Source organism: Schistocerca gregaria, chromosome 3, assembly GCF_023897955.1.
Source record: "Schistocerca gregaria isolate iqSchGreg1 chromosome 3, iqSchGreg1.2, whole genome shotgun sequence".
Taxonomy (NCBI): Eukaryota; Metazoa; Arthropoda; class Insecta; order Orthoptera; family Acrididae; genus Schistocerca; species Schistocerca gregaria.
This window is the reverse complement of record NC_064922.1, coordinates 904,448,025-904,466,476: the sequence shown is the minus strand read 5'-3', so window position 1 is coordinate 904,466,476 and position 18,452 is coordinate 904,448,025. Positions and strand designations below refer to the sequence as shown.

Sequence of the window (18,452 nt, the reverse complement as noted above, 5' to 3'; positions counted from 1 at the left end):
GCTAGCACTTGCATGGGTCACCCTCCGAGTCTGCCAAGTGCTCTTGACAAGTGAGCTGCACTCAATCCTTGTGAGGCCAATTGAGGAGCTACTTGACTGAGAAGTAGCTGCTCCAATGACAAAAACTGACAACAACCGGGAGAGCAAAGTACTGCCCACATGCCCCTCCATATCCACATCCAGTGACACTTCTCATCTCAGGATGACACAGCTATTGTTTGGCACTAATGGGGCCCTCCAAGGCATGTTTGGATTGAGTATGTATTGTAATATAGGACCACATGTGTGCACTTGATGATTGCATGACACAAAGCTTTATACCTCACCTGTGCCTGTCAACCCTGACAGTGGACTGCTGATGATTGGAATCATGTTGCCTGGTCAGATGAGTCTCATTTCAAATTGTATTGAGTGAATGGCCATGTACGAGTATGGAGCAACCTCATGAATCCATGAACCTTGCATGTCGGCTGGGGACAGTTCAAGCTGGTGAAGACTCTGTTATGGAGTGGGGAATGTGCAATTCGGGTGATATGGGACCCCTGATACTTTTAGATATGGCTCTGACAGGTGACACATACATAAGCGTACTGTCTAATCACCTGCATTCATTCATATCCATTGTGCATTACAACAGACTTGGGTAATTCCAGCAGGACAATGCGACACCCCACACATCCAGATTTGCTACAGAGTGGCTTCAGAAACATTCTTCTGACTTAAAACACTTCTGCTGGCTACAAAACTCCCCAGAAATGAACATTATTGAGCGTATGTGGGATGTATTGCAATATGCTGTTCAGAAGAGATCTCCTCCTCCTCGTACTCTTATGGATTTACAGATGGCCCTGCAGGATTCATGATATCGGTTCCCACCAGCACTACTTCAGACATTAGTTGAGTCCATGCCATGTTGTGTTGTGGCACTTCTGCATTCTCTTGGGAGCCCTACACGATATTAGGTAGGTGTATCACTTTCTTTGACTCTTCAGTGTATTACTTGTAATAAGTAATCACATTTCCTCTTTTATTTGTTTTCCTTTGTGACAGGTAATACCTACAACAAACACTCAAATTACTGATATTATGGAGCAAAAATACTTTTCTCCCTGAACTATTAACAATTCAATATCTTTAATTTCACTCACAGAATCTAAGTGAACATGAACTTCCTTCCCAGAAATATCACCCACTGCTATTAGTTTACCTCATTCATTCTAACAGTACTTCCTCATCTTCAGATAATCACTCACAAGTAGTTATCAACCATGTGATGATTACTGTCTCCCCTATATGAGGGCCCATGTCCCATTTTTATGTTCTCTAGCCTGTGCCCTGTCCGAGAATGCCTGTTGTTTCACGACAACTGGTGTAAAAGTACACATCAGTTTTCACATTAGGATAGACATTATTTATACTGTTACCATTAAATGTCTGAGTCTGGTTACTCCATTTATTATTCCTCTTATTGTTATTTTGCTTCATTAGTTTGCAACATTTACTATCACTTTTTTTTGGAACATAGATGGATAATAGTTCCATCATCGTTATTACCTGATTGACAGTTTTCACCATGGGTCTAGGCCCCTCAGTCTTTGTTTAATGTTTAAAGACCTTCGAAAAATGTTAACAAATGATTTTGAAATTCACCGTCAGCTCTATCTGTCTCTGCTGTGGAATGAGGTGTACTGTCAGATGATTCAATCTTTTCCTGCTCAATTAAGTCACTAATATATTCTTCCAAAGGCAGATACATCAGAAGCTTTACCTTGTTGTAAATCATTTAACCTTACTTTTTTGTCTGATATTTGTCTATGAACCAAAGTAAATCACTGTTCCATTAAATTTTTAATCTACTTAAAATTGTTATTTATATTTAGAAACCATTCAGTGATTTCATTTCTCACTAAGTCACTTTGTTTAATTACATCAGAAATTAACTCCTCCTTCAAAGCAGACATTGATGTTCTTCGAGCTTTTGAAACCGTTTATCTGTCTTAGTTCTTAAACCAGTACTAGTGATTTATAGTTTATCGTTCAGTTCAGTTCACATGGAGAGACATACCAAGTTTGTGGGAGAAGACTGAGAGGAAGAAGGAGATACAAGATGATAAACAACATAAAGGGGAGAGGAAATTATGCAGACCTGAAGAGGATGACAGAAGACCGAACAGCCGGAGAACTATCATGTGAAAACCTGCCTTGTTCAGTTCACATGGAGAGACATACCAAGTTTGTGGGAGAAGACTGAGAGGAAGAAGAAGATACAAGATGATAGACAACATAAAGGGGAGAGGAAATTATGCAGACCTGAAGAGGATGACAGAAGACCGAACAGCCGGAGAACTATCATGTGAAAACCTGCCTTGTTCAGTTCACATGGAGAGACATACCAAGTTTGTGGGAGAAGACTGATAGGAAGAAGGAGATACAAGATGATAGACAACATAAAGGGGAGAGGAAATTATGCAGACCTGAAGAGGATGACAGAAGACCGAACAGCCGGAGAACTATCATGTGAAAACCTGCCTTTAGGCAGAACAGTATAATGATTTTCAGTTCAGTGATTGTTTGTTCTTTACTGTCACCCAAAGCTTTCTCAAACCTAACACTTTCAATATCTGCCTCTGTAGCAGAGTGGTCAATGTGACAGACCCATGTGCAGGGAACCTGGGTTTGACTCCCAGACTAAGGATTTTTCCATGGTGAGAGGACTGGACTAGGGGACCCTTAGCCTCATCATATCAGTTGAGGAGCTACCTGATTGAGAGGTAGTGACTCCAAGGTTGGAATGTTGACAACAGCCTGGAGCGTGGTACACTGACCTCATGACCCTCCTTACTGCACCTAATGATGAGTGACCGAGGATGACATGGTAGTAGGTAGACTATCAAGTGGTCTTCATGGCATAATTATGAGGTTTACTTTTCCTTTACTTTTCTAATACTCTCAGTTTCAATACTCACATTCAGTTCTGCTTTATTTGCATCTAGCTTAACACCTTCGGCATATAACTTCATTTGTACCTTGCATTATACTGTACCAACTGTCCCAAAATAGCACTCATCTCAGATATGATTTTAAACATTTCCTCCATTTTCCTGGTTGTCAGTGGCATACACTTCAGTGATGATAAATTAGCAGCTACCTTCTTCCAGTTACTACCTGAGTAAGCTCAGTTAAGAAGTGGGAGAAAAAGACATTGGGGGAAAAATGAGAAAAAGAATAGGGAGGGGAACGAAGATGTGAAACTAACAGCAATAAGGAAATTATTTAAATGACTCATAATATGAGGTGCAACAATAAAGTAATGAGACTGAAGTGAAAAAAAAAATGTTGCTTACCATTTTAGTCAAGTTTAGTGTTGTCTCCTTCAGAGTAGTTCCCTTCTGATTGCACACACTTTTTCCAGTGCTTCTGCCATTGATGGTAACATTTCTGGAACTCATCTTCTGTAATATCCTCCATGACCCTCATCACAGCTTTTTTTGAACATCTTGAGTTGTTTGAAAATGGTGTCCCGTCACCGCCGTTTTGACTCTTGGAAATAGAAAAAAATCGCATGGAACTATATCTGGCGAATAAGGTGGCTGTGGTAGTACTGAAATTTGTTTTGAGGTTAAAAATTGCTGTACTGACAGAGCAGTATGGGGTGGCGCATTATCGTGATGCAGAATCCTATTATCAGCAATGTTGGCACGGACACGAAGAACTATTTTACGAAGTCTTTCTAAAATTTCTTTGTAATAATATTGGTTAACTGTTTGTCCAGGAGAACCCACTCTTTATGAACAATTCCCTTGGAACCTTGGAATCAAAGAAGCACACAAGCATGCATTTCACTTTTGACTTTGACATTCAAGCTTTTTTTTGGTCTGGGTGATCCCTTAGAGCACTGTTGCGAACTTTGGCATTTTGTCTTTGGATTCTACTGGGTGGGAGGGGGGGAACTTTCATCACCAGCGATAACATGGCTCGACAATTCTGGATTGATTTCCATTTGCTCTAACATATCGGCAACCACATTTTCCCATGTTTCTTGCTGTTGTGGTGTGAGATTTTTGGGGATAATTTTTGCACAAATCTTTCCCATACCAAGATCTTCAGTCATTATTAGATGAACCATTTCTTGATTGATGTTCAGTTCTTCTGCAATCATTTTCATGGATAATCTTCGATCAGATCATACGAGTTCATGCACCCTGGCCAAGATGACTTCCGTCCGTGATGTTGATGGTTGTCCACTACGATCTTCATCTTCAACATTTGTTCTGCCTTCACAAAACATTTTATGCCAACAAAAAACTTGAGGTCTTGACATAACCTCCTCTCCAAAAGCCTTCTGAAGCAGTTGTAATTGCGTTTTCACCCAATTTTAAAAGAAATGGCATATCGTTGCGCAATATTATGCAGTTCCATTTCTGTGACGAGAGACACAAACATTTGTTAAATTATTACAGCACAACTCAGGACTGGCAGTTGCATCAATGTGCTGCTTGGACTATAAGCAGTTTATAGACCAAGATCAAAGATGATGTGCCTACACAAGCCTGCAGGGTTTGCCACATCTTGCAAAGAAAATAAGTCTCATTACTTGTCGCACCTCGTTAATAAAAAATCTGGATAATGCAAGTAGAATTCGTGCACCAAGGGTTCCATACAAACTCCTCTCATGTTAGTTATTTTTGCATACTACTCAAAAGGTACCCTGAAGGAAGAGACTAAGAATTCAAAGCTACACTGCTGTGATTGTAATCAGCTTGTCTAACAGGTGATGTGGAGAAGCTCAATGAACATTTGTAGATATTGATGGATTAAATAAACTATGTTTGAGATGTATCTTATGTAAAGACATTGTGTAAGAAATTAGAGCGAATATGGAGTTGTATGTTATTTGCACATCTCATGAATGGAACAGGAACAGCAGTAACAAAAATTGATATGAAGTACTCTCCACTATCCATTGTTAAGCAATATATTTTGGATATGTAGAAATAATCAGAATATCATCAAGCTACAATACCACACAGGTTACTCGTAACTGAATCATGAAACATGAATATTTGTTAGAAAAATTGATTTAGATCATTATTGAAATGTCAGTTGTTTTTAGAATGGATCAGTAGTCACAGCATGAAATTAGGCACTCATTTCAAATGACTTCTCTTTTGAAGAAATTTTACTCTTTATTTCAGTATAATTGCAAACATATTTGTCTCAAGTGAAATGATTACTGAATTACAGCATTTTACATTGTTTTGTCTAATTTGTAGTTTAATTAGTTTGAAAGTTCTACACGTGTGTACTATTTGTTACATAACATATTTTCAGCATTCTGTCTTTGAGATAATGTACCGTCCATTTCTTTTTTTTGTTTTCACAGGGTACAGAAGAAATAGTGAAATGTATATTAACCAGTTAAAGCTGTGTCATATTTCACAAAAATCTGTTCCTTTAAATTCAAAAATGTGGAATTATGTGGATGGAAAATTTAAATGTAATGGATGTGGAAAGATGTACCAGTGGAGAAACTCACTTTACAACCACGTGAAACTTGAGTGTGGGAAAGAACCCAGCTTTCACTGTCCTTACTGCCCACACCGTTCAAAATTAAAGGGAAATTTGTTAAAACATATGAAAATCAAGCATGCAGAAATAATGTAATTTATGGAATGATGAAAATTATCTTCAGAAAAAATCAGAAGATTTATCTGAAGTTTCTTTTCTCTCACTTTTCATTACAAGATATTTCAATTTCCATTTTCATTTTATGTGTTATTAAGTGGCTCATACAAGTATCATGTGATACCTGCACATGAACCATTAAGAAAGGTGTCACTGATTTACTCAATAATAAGTACTGGAACACAGCATGTACAATATTCATTGAGGTATATTTTTACATGAAGCATAAAAGCTGAAATCATAATTTGTACTTTTTTTCAAAGTAACTCTTCTAAATAAAATTCTGTTACAGTGACATTCAGCAACAAATATCACTTAATGCAGAAACTAAATATTGGGAATTTAAATTGTAGATGTTACACTCATATTGTTTCCTCTGAGCCAGGAAAGCAACAGAAAAAAAAAAAAAAAACAATGAAAGACTTCAAATACACGAGAATATGCCCTGTATGTAAAGTGTTAGTAGAGACAGATGAGCAGGGAGAAGAAAGGAGAACAGAACAGTAAAACAAGATTTGTAATCCTTGAAGAATCACACTGGAACTATATCATGAAAAAGTGTTAGTGCCACTATTATTGCTATACAAATCTGCCATAAAGCAAAATAAATTAATGGAGACATTATATTCACCAGGTTAGGAAGTATACTGTAATGCTTGGATCTTAGTAGATCTTACCAGTATCAATAGTGTTTTGAAAAACAGGCATAGGATATATAGAAATATGTTGAGTACCTAAATAATGAAGAAGATAGCTAAAAGGAAGATGCACAAGTTATTAAGGATGCAAAGTTCTACAGCAAAATAAAATATTTTGCCTTTAGCTGCCCCTTTGTAACCTAGAAATCACAAAAAAAGTCTTAGCAGTGTTGTGTAAGATATAATGGAAATTGGAAATGCACAATTTCTAAAAATGAAAATGCAAGAGGTAGCTTGTTTTCTTCTATCAAATTTTGTTTTTTATTGATTGAAGCATTCACAACATAATTCAACAGTTTAATGACATATCTAAGAATTGGAAATATGGCTCCTGGAGCTGATATCAGTGTGGAAATTATGTAAATTAAATAAAATTAAAATAAAGTGTGTGAACTATTCATAACTGATTGACCTAAATTATCTTCCAGAAAAAGTTATTTCTGTGTATGTAGACCTTCAATTTCATAGAAATATTTTTGTTCATGTGAATGATGCTATATTCAGAAAACAGATTCAAGAAGAACATATATTACTAAATAAATAAAATGCTACATGTTTTCATGATGATGGAATACTTTGGTCCATTCAATTGCAGGTAGTCTTTAAATTTTGAATGTATACTTGTGAGTCAACTGGAAAAAATTATAGGGCTAATAGAGGAGTGTCATTCATCCATAAAACAACTGAATAAACGTGTGCACTTAATAGTGTATGCAAATGCATATAATACAGAACTTCCACGTGAGTATAGTGCTTTGCTATGCCACCATAAGTAGGGTATTATGAATCAGGAATCATTTATCACTGAAAAGCAATGTTATGTTTGTGGCCCCTTTAGGTTTTTATGTTTACTATCTTTCTTAGGTTTCTAGTCAGTTTAACTGTTACATGCACACAACTGTTCGCCAGAACATCTTTGTGTTATTACCAGACACCTCATGCTAAACTGCTATAATTGGATGAAATTATTGGATTTTACACTTAGCATTCTAATCCAACAAATTTTGTGATGTACCCTTATGAGTAACTACACAGACAAGAATAAAAGAGCTATTGCCAAACCAAAGACTGGTCTGATAAAAGCATAATCCAATTAAGGGTGGTATACCCGTGTCTTCTTCTAATATTTCAACTGATTTCTCCAACCAGTTACAAACATACTAACAGTATAATGAGTCCTTGGAACAACATGGTGCTACTTGGAATTTTCCACATATGCAAATCAATGTTAGAAGTGAGAGAAGAAATTAGAGACTCAAATAGCCCAAGAACTGTCTGAGAATCGAACCCTGTACCTTTAGTTTTGTACACTGGCAAATAACCACTTAGCCACCAGTCAACATGTAAACAATTGCTGCTTTTTAATTTCAAGATAAGTGAGTTTGCCTTGTAATAGAGTGTGGTAGCAGAAAAATTTGCTTGTGAAATAATGACAGTTTTAATAACTTCGTATGCTGATTATATGAGAACATCACCAACAGTAAGAAAGTTTTCTTCAGCAAAAATCAGTATTGACAGTGTGACCTTTCACAGCTACATGAGAAGAATGTGACAGTGTGCTTCTTTTTTTTGTACAAATGAGTGCAATTGATGTTTTAAAAAAGAAAAGATAATAATTCATTTGCATACAATTTGTACTTGCATGTTGACATTACTGCTCCACATAGTCCCCACCCATTTTCTGACATTTTTATAATGTAACACCAGCTTCTCTATCCCTTTATCAAATTGTTAAGTGCTGAGTAGCCAGTCAGTCTTTCATCTTGGGGAGGAGATGAATGTTGCTTAGTGCCAAGTACAGACTATAAGAGGAATGTCAGAACAACGTAAGGGAATGCAACCAGGTGACATCTTTGGCAACTACCAGTATTCTGACATGTGACCATCCCATCATTTTCAAGGCACGAGTGCAATAAGATGACATTGTGCAAGGAAATTTAAAACCTTGATTGGCAGAGCTATATTGACTAAGAACTGTAACAAGACATATGTAGAAAGACAATACACACACATACACACACACACACACACACACAGACAAAGAGAGAAAGTAGCATTAACTCTCCCTCTCTTGTTTGTCTAGGGAGAGGGTATGATTCCAAACAGAGTTTAAGCAATAACACCATTTTTATAATGTCATCAGCTAATTTAATCTCAACTGATCCTTAATAAAACTGTCACAGTAGCTGGAAGTTCATGTGAGAATCTGTGACTTGTTATACTCCGTAGGATGATCAGTACTGGGGCAACCTTCTGCAGTGGCAGATTTGCTCAGCTGTTATAAGCATGTGGGCTGCTTATGCTGTATACACCATTCCTCAATGATCATGATGGTCTGACCACTGTATTACATGCTACAACTGCATGGAATATGGTAGACACTGATCATACATGCACCAATGTCATCCTTTACAGTCCCATCTTTTTCTTGAGTCATTAATCTCCTAGCTGTTGTGATGCAGCCAGCCACAAGTTTCTCTCTTGTGCCAACCTATTGTTTGATGTCTTAACACACATCCTATCAACCTGTCAATGTTTTCCACATGTTCCTCTCCTCACTCATGGATGGAGAACCACCTCATTTTTGATCTTATTGGTGCACCTAATTTTCAGTGTCTCTCCGTAGCACCATATGTCAAACACTTCAATTCTCCTCTTTTACAATTTTCTCACAGTTCATGACTCACTACATACAGCCCTGTGTTCCAAACATAGCTTCACAGAAATTTCTTCCTCAGATTAAGGCCTATATTTGCTAACATTAGGCTTCTTTTGGCCAGGAACACTCTCTTTGCCTGTTGTAGTCTGCCTCTTTTGTTCTCCTTCCTTCAGCTGTCGCACATTATTTTGCCTCGAAGGTAGCATATTCCTTAACATTGTCTAATGTTGGACACCCTTTACTTTTATCTTTGTTTGGTTTGCTCCCAATCCATAGTGTGTGCTCATTAATCTGTTCATTTCACTCATCAGGTTCTGTAATTCTTCTTCACTTTCAATATTAACAGCAATATCATCAGCAAATATGATCATTGGTATCATTTCACTCTGAATTTTAATGCCATTCTTGTCACTTTTTTATTTCCATTATTGTTTCTTTAATGTGTAGATTGAACAGTAGGGACAAAAGACTGCATTTTGCATCTACATCCATACTCCACAAGCCACCAAATGGTGTGTGGTGGAGAGTGCCTTGAGTACCTCTATCGGTTCTCCCTTCTATTCTAGTCTCATATTGTTCATGGAAAGAAAGATTGTTGGTATGCCTCTGTGTGGGCTCTAATCTCTCTGATTTTATCCTCATGGTCTCTTCACGAGATGTACGTAAGAGTGAGTAATATACTGCTTGACTCCTCGGTGAAGGTATGTTCTTGAAACTTCAACAAAAGCCCGTACCGGGTTACTGAGCATCTCTCTTGCAGAGTCTTCCACTGGACTTTATCTATCATCTCTGTAATGCTTTCGCAGTTACTAAATGATCCTGTAATGAAGTGCACTGCTCTCCATTGGATCTTCTCTATCTCTTCTATCAACCCTATCTGGCACAGATCCCAAATAGGGGATTTGCAAACCACCATAAAGTTCATGGCAGAGGGTACGTCCCGTTGTACCAATTATTTCGAGGTGGAGTATGGAATGTCAGAATTTTGAACAGGATAAGTTAAGAAGGTATGGCATAGAGTGAGTTCCTGTAAACAGTTCAGTGATACACCAGCTCCCACCAGAATCAACTGTAAACACATATCCGCAACAACTTGTCTGTGGATAGGATGGAAGAAGAAATGGGAGTCAGTATAAAAGACATAGTGAGTCCATATTAGAGTGAGTGTTTAACAGATCTCTGGAAAGGATGGCAGAAGGCACAGATGACATTCCATCAAAATTTCTGAAACCATTGGGGGGGGGGGGGGGTGCCAACTAAATGATTATTCAAGTTGGTGTGTAGAATCTATAAACCTGGAGAAGACTATCATCCACAATCCTGAAGATAACAAAGACAGACGAGTGTGAGAACTATCACACAATCAGCTTAACATCTTATGCATCCAAGTTGCTGACAATAATAATACACACAATGATAGAAAAGAATATTGAGGATCTGTTAGATGATGATTAGTTTGGTCTTTGAAAAGGACATACACCAGAGAGTCAACTCTAGCATTGAGATTGATAATGGAAGCAAGACTTCAGAAAAATCAAAATGTTTTCTTAGGGTTTGTTGCTCTAGAAAATGTTTGACAATGTAAACTGGTGTAGAATGCTCAAAATTCTGAGAAAAATAGGAGTAAGCTGAAGAGAATAACAGTTACTATGGGGTATGTACAAGAACCAAGAGTGAACAAAAAGAATGAAAGAACAAGAATGATGTGCTTGAACTGAAATGAGTGTAAAACAGCAGTCATCATAACACTTTTTCAAACAAAGGCCTCTAGGTCCCGTGGAAACAAATTATTTGTCTCTAATGCATTGGTTTCCATTGCCTTCCGCATCCTTATGCTGTTGATCACTGCTGATTCTTCATTCTTTTAGGAGCAGTTTCCTACCCCAATATCAAGATGTTGCCCTGAAACTCTCACCAATCCTTTGCCCTCTTTGACGAGGCCATTGACAGAACTAGAGTGACTCCTTGTAGCTTTCAACAACCACCACTGACAATCTTTATTCAAAACTTAAGCAGGACCTCAGATCGAATCTGGATGGTTATTATTATTATTATTATTATTATTATTATTATTATTATTATTCTCCTTTTAAGAGAGCAATTGAACTTGAGTAGTCATGATTTCTTCTTCTTTCTTTGTTCTTCCCAAATTCTCTTCATATGTTCTCTCTTGTGTTCTTCCAACTATCTTTTTCCCTTTCTGTTCTCTGTGTGTTCTTGTTTAAATCTGTGTTTCTTCATGATGTTTCTAAACTGTTCTCTATTGTTTATGTTGTCTTGTGTGATCCCCAATTATTTAATGTCTTGTTCTGTTTCAGTGATCTACTTTGTCTTGTGTTTGCTCTTGTTTACTATCTCAAAGATTTGCCTTGTGAGCCTGCTTTTATTCATCCTGCTATGTCCATAAAATTTCATCCTTCTCTTTGTAATGGTGTTTGTTATTGTTTCTATGTCTTTTAAATCTCTCTAGTTGGCCTCTTCATCCAAATTCCTTCCCGAAACACTGGTCCATATATTTTTCTCAGAATTGTTCTTTCCTGCTTTTCAATCTCTCTGATCTTCATATGACCATGAATCACTGTAGTTTCTGCAGCATTAAGTGCTTCTGGTAGGACTACTGTGTTGTAATGCCTTAGTTTCACATCTTATTTGACTCCAAGTGAGCTTATACGCTTTTTGTAATCTGGAGATTCTATCTATATTGGTTTCAGTCCTGATGGTTGGATTATCTCTCCCAGATATCTGAAGTGGGCAACTTGTGCGACTTTCCTGTATTGGGTAGTAATGGGGAAATTATCTACAGATTTGTTTTCCATATACTGTGTTTTCTCGTAGGAGATTTGTATTTGGGTTGTTTTTATTATTAGCCAGAGAGGTTGCAGCTAGACTTTAAAAGTGCCTTAATTTACATGGTGATAAAAAACACACTTTAGAGCATGTTTCTGGAAAATACAACCAGTCCTGTTGGTAATGCTACTTGCATAAGGCAAAAAAAGGTGTGGATCTTATTGTTTTCATCACTTGCCAAATTCACAGTTGGTCAAAAGCACAATGCACAACTGATCTGTCTTTCACTATAACAATTCTGGCAAAAAGTAACTTTGGGGTGGGCTAAATCAGCTGAAAAACTTTCAAGATTTAAGTATTCTGATGTGCTGAGCCAGATGGTGACAACTATCACACAAAGATACAAATTGGTGAGTGTTTGTTGTTGTTGTTGTGGTCTTCAGTCCTGAGACTGGCTTGACGCAGCTCCCCATGCTACTCTGTCCTGTGCAAGCTTCTTCATCTCCCAGTATCTGCTGCAACCTACATCCTTCTGAATCTGCTTAGTGTATTCACCTCTTGGTCTCCCTTTACGATTTTTACCCTCCACGCTGCCCTCCAATGCTAAATTTGTGATCCCTTGATGCCTCAAAACATATCCTACCAACCGGTCCCTTCTTCTAGTCAAGTCGTGCCACAAACTTCTCGTCTCCCCAATCCTATTCAATACCTTCTCATTAGTTACGTGATCTATCCACCTTATCTTCAGCATTCTTCTGTAACACCACATTTCGAAAGCTTCTATTCTCTTCTTGTCCAAACTATTTATCGTCCATGTTTCACTTCCATACATGGCTACACTCCATACAAATACTTTCAGAAATGACTTCCTGACACTTAAATCTATACTCGATGTTAACAAATTTCTCTTCTTCAGAAACGCTTTCCTTGCCATTGCCAGTCTACATTTTATATCCTCTCTAATTTGACCATCATCAGTTATTTTACTTCCTAAATAGCAAATCTCCTTTACTACTTTAAGTGTCTCATTTCCTAAGCTAATTCCCTCAGCATCACCTAATGTAATTCGACTACATTCCATTATCCTCATTTTGCTTTTGTTGATGTTCATCTTATATCCTCCTTTCAAGACACTATCCATTCCGTTCAACTGCTCTTCCAAGTCCTTTGCTGTCTCTGACAGAATTACGATGTCATCGGCGAACCTCAAAGTTTTTGAAACTTCCTGGCAGATTAAAACTGTGTGCCCGACCGAGACTCGAACTCGGGACCTTTGCCTTTCGCGGGCAAGTGCTCAACCAACTGAGCTACCGAAGCACGACTCACGTCTGGCACTCACAGCTTTACTTCTGCCAGTATCCGTCTCCTACCTTCCAAACTTTACAGAAGCTCTTCTGCGAAACTTGCAGAACTAGCACTCCTGAAAGAATGGATACTGCGGAGACATGGCTTAGCCACAGCCTGGGGGATGTTTCCAGAATGAGATTTTCACTCTGCAGCGGAGTGTGCGCTGATATGAAACTTCCTGGAAGATTAAAACTGTGTGCCCGACCGAGACTCGAACTCGGGCAAAGGTCCCGAGTTCGAGTCTCGGTCGGGCACATAGTTTTAATCTGCCAGGAAGTTTCATATCAGCGCACACTCCGCTGCAGAGTGAAAATCTCATTCTGGAAACATCCCCCAGGCTGTGGCTAAGCCATGTCTCCGCAGTATCCATTCTTTCAGGAGTGCTAGTTCTGCAAGTTTCGCAGAAGAGCTTCTGTAAAGTTTGGAAGGTAGGAGACGGATACTGGCAGAAGTAAAGTTGTGAGTGCCAGACGTGAGTCGTGCTTCGGTAGCTCAGTTGGTAGAGCACTTGCCCGCGAAAGGCAAAGGTCCCGAGTTCGAGTCCGGTCGGGCACACAGTTTTAATCTGCCAGGAAGTTTCATATCAGCGCACACTCCGCTGCAGAGTGAAAATCTCATTCTCAAAGTTTTTACTTCTTCTCCATGAATTTTAATACCTACTCCGAATTTTTCATTTGTTTCCTTTACTGCTTGCTCAATATACAGATTGAATAACATCGGGGAGAGGCTACAACACTGTCTCACTCCTTTCCCAACCACTGCTTCCCTTTCATGCCCCTCGACTCTTAGGACTGCCATCTGGTTTCTGTACAAATTGTAAATAGCCTTTCACTCCCTGTATTTTACCCCAGCCACCTTCAGAATTTGAAAGAGAGTATTCCAGTCAACATTGTCAAAAGCCTTCTCTAAGTCTACCAATGCTAGAAACGTAGGCTTGCCCTTCCTTAATCTAGCTTCTAAGATAAGTCGTAGGGTCAATATTGCCTCACGTGTTCCAACATTTCTACGGAATCCAAACTGATCCTCCCCGAGGTCCGCATCTATCAGTTTTTCCATTCGCCTGTAAAGAATTCGCGTTAGTATTTTGCAGCTGTGACTTATTAAACTGATAGTTCAGTGATTTTCACATCTGTAAACACCTGCTTTCCCTTCTTTGCTTAGAACTGGGTTGCCATCTGAGCTCTTGTTATTCATACAAGTGGTTCTCTTCTCTCCAAAGGTCTCTTTAATTTTCCTGTAGGCAGTATCTATCTTACCCCTAGTTAGATAAGCTTCTATATCCTTACATTTGTCCTCTAGCCATCCCTGCTTAGCCATTTTGCACTTCCTGTCGATCTCATTTTTGAGAGGTTTGTATTCCTTTTTGCCTGCTTCATTTACTGCCTTTTTATATTTTCTCCTTCATCAATTAAATTCAATATTTCTTCTGTTACCCAAGGATTTCTAGCAGCCCTCGTCTTTTTACCTACTTTATCCTCTGCTGCCTTCACTACTTCATCCCTCAGAGCTATCCATTCTTCTTCTACTGTGTTTCTTTCCCCCATTCCTGTCAATTGTTCCCTTATGCTCTCCTTGAAACTCTGTACAACCTCTGGTTCTTTTAGCTTGTCCAGATCCCATGTCCATAAATTCCCACCTTTTTGCAGTTTCTTCAGTTTTAATCTACAGGTCATAACCAATAGATTGTGGTCAGAGTCCACATCTGCCCCTGGAAATGTCCTACAATCTAAAACCTGATTCCTAAATCTCTGTCTTACCATTATATAATCTATCTGATGCCTTTTAGTATCTCCAGGATTCTCCCATGTATACAACCTCCTTTTATGATTCTTGAACCAAGTGTTAGCTATGATTAAGTTATGCTCTGTGCAAAATTCTACCAGACGGCTTCCTCTTTCATTTCTTAGCCCCAATCCAGATTCACCCACTATGTTTCCTTCTCTCCCTTTTCCTACTGACGAATTCCAGTCACCCATTGCAAAGTTTCACTGTCATGCGGAAAAACAACAAAAATATCACCTACATATCTAAAGAAGCATGTGAGTTTCAATGCAGCTAAGACCAAGGCACATTTCTCAAAATCATCCATAAAAAGGGTAACAGTAATAAGTGACAGAGAGTTCCTCATCTCAATTCCATCTCTTGCTCATAGGTCATTGAAGAAGATCAAGTGGAAGTTAACACATATTGAAATAAGAATGTAGAGCATAAGTGTCACACAGGCCTAAAATTGCCAAGCAAATCTGCTCTTCAGAATATTGGCACAGCACACGTCATCCTGTGCAGTATAACACACAGATCCTAGTGTACATTTCCTGTTATTGCGATGATATTGTCAAGGAGGCAGATGAGATTAAATTAGCTTAGGGACCTTGAAAACAGAGATTGAGGCTTTTGCTTAAATTCTTCTTGGAATCCTGCTCTCTCCATGGCCAAATGCCAGAGAAACAAGTTAAGCTACTTTCTCACCCAGTGTTAATTAGATTTTACTATAGATATCATCTGATGTTGGTCATCTTTGGTTGTGAAGTGATGCTAGTTGTTTGTCTTTCCACATGTGCCATTTTTTGATTCTTCACCAGCATAGCCGTGCATACTGAAGGTTTATATTTGCTTTCACAGCAGTGTGTCATTGCATTTGTACCTTTAAAATGATAGGATATCACCTGCTGAAATATCAGTGGTGTCAAAGACATCATCTGCCTGCATTTCCATAAATTGTTTGAACATTTTATACGTTGGGGGGAACGTAAGTTTTACATAGGGAGAATACTGAAAAATGTCCCAGGCAGAAAGTCTGAGATTTTGCTTCAGTTGATTTTCACTATGTGGACACACATTATTGTGAATGAGAATGATTCCTTTTGTATTGGTCCTGTACTATTTTTTTTGTTTTTTTTGGAATGACCTTCAGAGTATTATAAGTGTTCCACAATAAATACTGTTGATGTCATAGTATTCTCATATATTAACTCCCGAGAAATGTGCTGTCAAGATTCCTTTGCAAATCCCAAAAGACTGTAATCATGAGCTTGCAGTTTCACAATGTCTTTTGGAATTTCTCGGGTCTATTTAGAGAATGAATGTGCATCGACTGTTTGGACTATTAATTTGTTTTAGAATTCACATGCTGTTCCCAAGTGTCATCATAATTCTGTTCAGAAACTTCTCCCCCTCTTCATATAGTGATGAAGGGAATGTCAAGGCCAAAGCTAGTTAGTTAGTTAGGTAGTTAGTTGCATGTTCTATTGACCAATCGCACGGTACGGTAGCTGTTATGATGTGGAATGTGTCAAGTGCAAAGAATTCGTTTATGGTACAGAAGGAGTTGTCAAGGAAATATGATTTAAATTAATTTTTGAAGCTATTACTGCTGTCTGTCAGACATTTTATTTCATCTGGTAATTTGTCAAAAATTTTTATAGCAGCATATTTTACCCCTTTCTGTGGCAAAGATAGGTTGAGTAAAGGATAGTATAAGTCTTTCTTTTTTCTGGTATTATAATCATGAATGTCACTGTTGTTTTGAAACTGGTCCATGTTGTTGAGAACAAACTTCATTACTGAGTAAATGTACTGTGAGGCTGTTGTAAGAATTCCCAATCTTTCAAAAAGATGCCTACAAGATGTGCGACTATGAACCCCACACATTATTGCAACGACTTTCTTTTGTGCAGTGGATACTTTTTGTCTAAATGTTGAGTTACCCCAAAATATTTTTCCGTATGACATCAGAGAGTAAAAGTATGCAAAGTATCTTAGATTACTAATTCCTATATCCCCAAAATTGGCAATTATTCTTGTTGCAAAAGTTGCTGAACCTAGTTGCTTTATAAGATCCAAAATATGAATTTTCCAATTAAGATTATCATCTATATGTACACCAGAACATCAGGTGTAATTGCTCCACATTGTTTTAATATCTTATTAGAGATGTCATCTACTCCAACTGAACATTTATTTTTCAAAGATTTAATAATTTTACTTATTTCACAATAGGTTGTTAGGTGAAAATCTGAGTAAAATTTTTCAAAACTGACTCTTTTATATACTGCCTGGCTTTTTCTTTTGAACTATTCTCACTAATTTTTTCTCCCACACTTAAGATATGGTTGTTAAATACATTAGCTACTTGTGTACTGTTGGTTAGGATGGTCTCATTCTCTTTAATAGTAATACTACTTACCCCATTGGTTTCTTTTCCTGTCTCCTTTCAAACAACATCCCATATTGATTTGATTTTATTGCCAGAGTTGTTAATTTCTTCTCCAACATACATATTTCTTTATTTCCTTACAACTTTTCTCAGTGTGTTACAATAATTTTTATAGTGTAAAACAACTACTGGATCTTTATTAGTTAAACCTGTCTCATACAGTTTTCTTTTTCTTTCTGAAGACACTTTAATACGTGTAGTAATCCAAACCAGTTCTTTCACCTATGCGAACATTGGTTAAATAGTTAGTTTCATGTTCCATGGATGATTTGCACAACAAACAATGCACAAAACATTTGTTACTCTAACCTCTCAGTGACAATGTTAAAGAGGGTTGTTCTTCAAATCTGAAACCCATCTTCAGAAGTTGTGAAGTGACATTTCATATGCAGAAATTCATCAACATGTTGCAGGAGTTCATCAGTCACATGTGAATGTTTTCCTTAACCACTTTCATCATGCATATCTATGTGACCAGTCTTGAATTTTCTGTACCACTCCCTCATATTCTCTTGTATATGACGAACTGATGACGAATTTGGGCAGCACTGACTCTTTCTGCTTGCAGGAAGTATATAGCTGGCCACACGAGTGAATTTCTGCAGTGGGGCAGAAATGCTACCCAGTTCTTCTGGTATTTTTATCAGATCTTGCCTGCCAATCATAGGCCTGTTGTTTTCCCCTAATGATCAGATCCAGTCTCTCAGATCAGCCCAGAGGCCAGGTCTTTTTGTGTGTGACACAAATCAGCAGATTTTCATGAATAGCCGTGGACCCACAACTGCAGTGCATCTTCAACAGATGAGAGGCCACAGGCAGCAGAGTTCAGTAACTGCAAGCATGTCTCACCAAAAGTGTGACTTTCTAGGGGTTATTTTAAACACATGTTTCGATTTTGAAACTCATTCACATTATCAGCAGGAAGTTAGTATGGGCGATAGCAGGAAGAAAACTGTGACAGTCACTGGTGACTTGTACACTGTGCGCTCATTTATTTTTTGAAAGAAAAACACAAAGTGGATATATATAGGGTGGTCAGAAAATGTGTGAAATGCTTGAA

At 38.0% G+C, this 18,452-nt stretch overlaps 2 protein-coding genes across 18 annotated transcripts in view; both read left to right on the top strand.

Annotated features, from left to right (window-relative positions):
• Positions 1 to 18,452, top strand: part of LOC126355227 (longitudinals lacking protein, isoforms A/B/D/L) — a 718,131-nt gene that overhangs the window by 165,861 nt on the left and 533,818 nt on the right. The window contains exon 5 of one of the 17 annotated variants that reach the window (XM_050005498.1): positions 5,384 to 6,706. The exons of the other annotated variants lie outside the window; for them this stretch is intronic. Coding sequence (XP_049861455.1) covers positions 5,384 to 5,664 — 281 coding nt within the window. The 3' untranslated portion in view covers positions 5,665 to 6,706. Of the gene's footprint in view, positions 1 to 5,383; positions 6,707 to 18,452 lie in introns of those variants that run through there. 17 annotated transcript variants of the gene reach the window in all.
• The window catches only part of LOC126355229 (uncharacterized), a 283,576-nt gene that overhangs the window by 133,678 nt on the left and 131,446 nt on the right, over positions 1 to 18,452 (top strand). The gene's annotated exons all lie outside the window — the stretch shown is intronic.